Raw genomic sequence first — 1,940 nt, forward strand, 5'->3', positions numbered from 1 at the left:
AACCTTCTCCTCCTCGTCAGTGGATTGGAGGAGAGGGGGGGATAACAGACCTTCAGCTGATGAGATTCAGTTTCTGTGCAGGAGCCATTGGAGTTGCTATTCAGCAATCTGTCATCCCTGGATTTGGAGACTTCCTGCTGCGTCTGTCTCCCTCTGAAGTAGCCGCCTCCTCCGTCCTCACAGACTTCTGGGAGGAAGCATTCAACTGCAGCTTGACGAAAAGTGAGAAACGAACATGATCAATTCCAAATTATACTTAGAATAAAAATTTAAAAAATCAAATATTTTATACAGAAATCAATGTCTGTCCTCTACTGATATTCAAAATTAACTCAATGATGTTACTATGTATTTTATATGATATTCATCCCACAGTAATTTTCAAGATCATTTTATGCATGACTTTAATAGGTGTAACTGAGCTGAAACTCTAAAGGATTTATCATGTAAAACAAATGTATGACAACACTTTCGTCTTCTTTTTTTTTCCTTTTTAAGATGCCTCTGCAAAAGAGGGGCTTTGTGATGGAACTGAAGACTTAGTGACTCTCAAGATCCCGTTTACTGAAACGTCTAAATTCAGAATTACCAACATGGTGTACAAGGCTGTTTATGCCATAGCACATGCTATTCACACTGCAGTGTGTCAGGAAACTNTATGGTTAAAGGTTCAAACTTGATCATTTTCTTTAGACAGAAAACTGTATTTCTTACAACTTGTGAAATGATAATGGGTTATTTTATTATACTTATAAGTCTTTTGATGATGTTACAAGATATACAATATTCATATTACAGTGAATAATTTTAAACCTCTCATTTCCCTAAGGTTAATAAGTATAACTAAGTTGAAATGCTGAAAGAATCACTATAAAATCAATATTAAATTATAATAACACTTTATTTTTCTTTGCCTAATTTTAGCTCTTTCTAAAGAAAAGAGGCTTTGTGATGGAACTGAAGACTTAGTGACTCTCAAGATCCCGTTTACTGAAACGTCTAAATTCAGAATTACCAACATGGTGTACAAGGCTGTTTATGCCATAGCACATGCTATTCACACTGCAGTGTGTCAGGAAACTAATTTCACTACTACCTGTAAGAAACAAAAAGGGTTTGACTTAAATCAGGTGAGATGAAATGATATTAAAAATATTTTTTTCTCTTGATCAGGAATAAAGAAATCTTTCTTTGCTATTTCAGTGTTGTTGAATTTCTCATTGCTCATTTTCATTAATTATTGTGATTTATATCTTGTCAGGTTTTTACTGAGCTAAAGAGAGTAAATTTTACCCAGAATGGTTACCATGTGTCATTTGATGCTAATGGAGACCCTGTGGCTTCATATGATGTTGTTAACTGGCAGAAACGTGAGAGTGGGATTATTGAACTGGTAACAGTGGGGTACTATGATGCATCACTGCCCAAAGGCCAGGAGTTTCGCATTTACAAGAATCTAACCTGGTTGGATGGAGACATGCAAGTAATGAAAAGAGTGCAACATTGCTCATCTTCTTGAAATCATATGTTTAACTATTTTTTTTTTGTTTTGTTTCAGGTTCCAGTCTCTGTTTGCTCAGAGAGTTGTCCTCCAGGAACTCGTAAAGTGTTGCAGAAAGGAAAACCAATCTGCTGCTATGACTGCATACCATGTCCTGAAGGAGAGATCAGTAATATGACAGGTGATTGTAATGTTTTCCTGCAAACCTGCAACATCAAACAGTAAAGGAGTAACAACCATTTATAACTTTATTTTCAGATTCTCCTGATTGCATTCCATGTCCAGGAGAGTTCTGGTCAAATGCAAAGAGAGATGCCTGTTTTCCCAAACCTGTGGAGTTTCTTTCCTTTAACGAAGTCCTGTCAATTATCCTGGCCGTATTTTCTGTTTGTGGAGCCTTTCTGGCCATTATTACATCATTAATTTTCTTCCATCACAG

At 36.2% G+C, this 1,940-nt stretch overlaps 1 protein-coding gene across 1 annotated transcript in view; it reads left to right on the forward strand.

The window, feature by feature from the left end:
- LOC103139690 (extracellular calcium-sensing receptor-like) overlaps positions 1-45 on the forward strand; it is a 1,189-nt gene extending 1,144 nt beyond the window's left edge. Inside the window, exon 4 of the mRNA XM_016672584.1 lies at positions 21-45. Coding sequence (XP_016528070.1) covers positions 21-45 — 25 coding nt within the window. The remainder of the gene's footprint in view (positions 1-20) is intronic.
- The last annotated feature ends 1,895 nt before the right edge of the window (positions 46-1,940 follow it).

The sequence above is a fragment of the Poecilia formosa genome, unplaced genomic scaffold (assembly GCF_000485575.1).
Source record: "Poecilia formosa unplaced genomic scaffold, Poecilia_formosa-5.1.2 Scaffold63, whole genome shotgun sequence".
NCBI lineage: Eukaryota > Metazoa > Chordata > Actinopteri > Cyprinodontiformes > Poeciliidae > Poecilia > Poecilia formosa.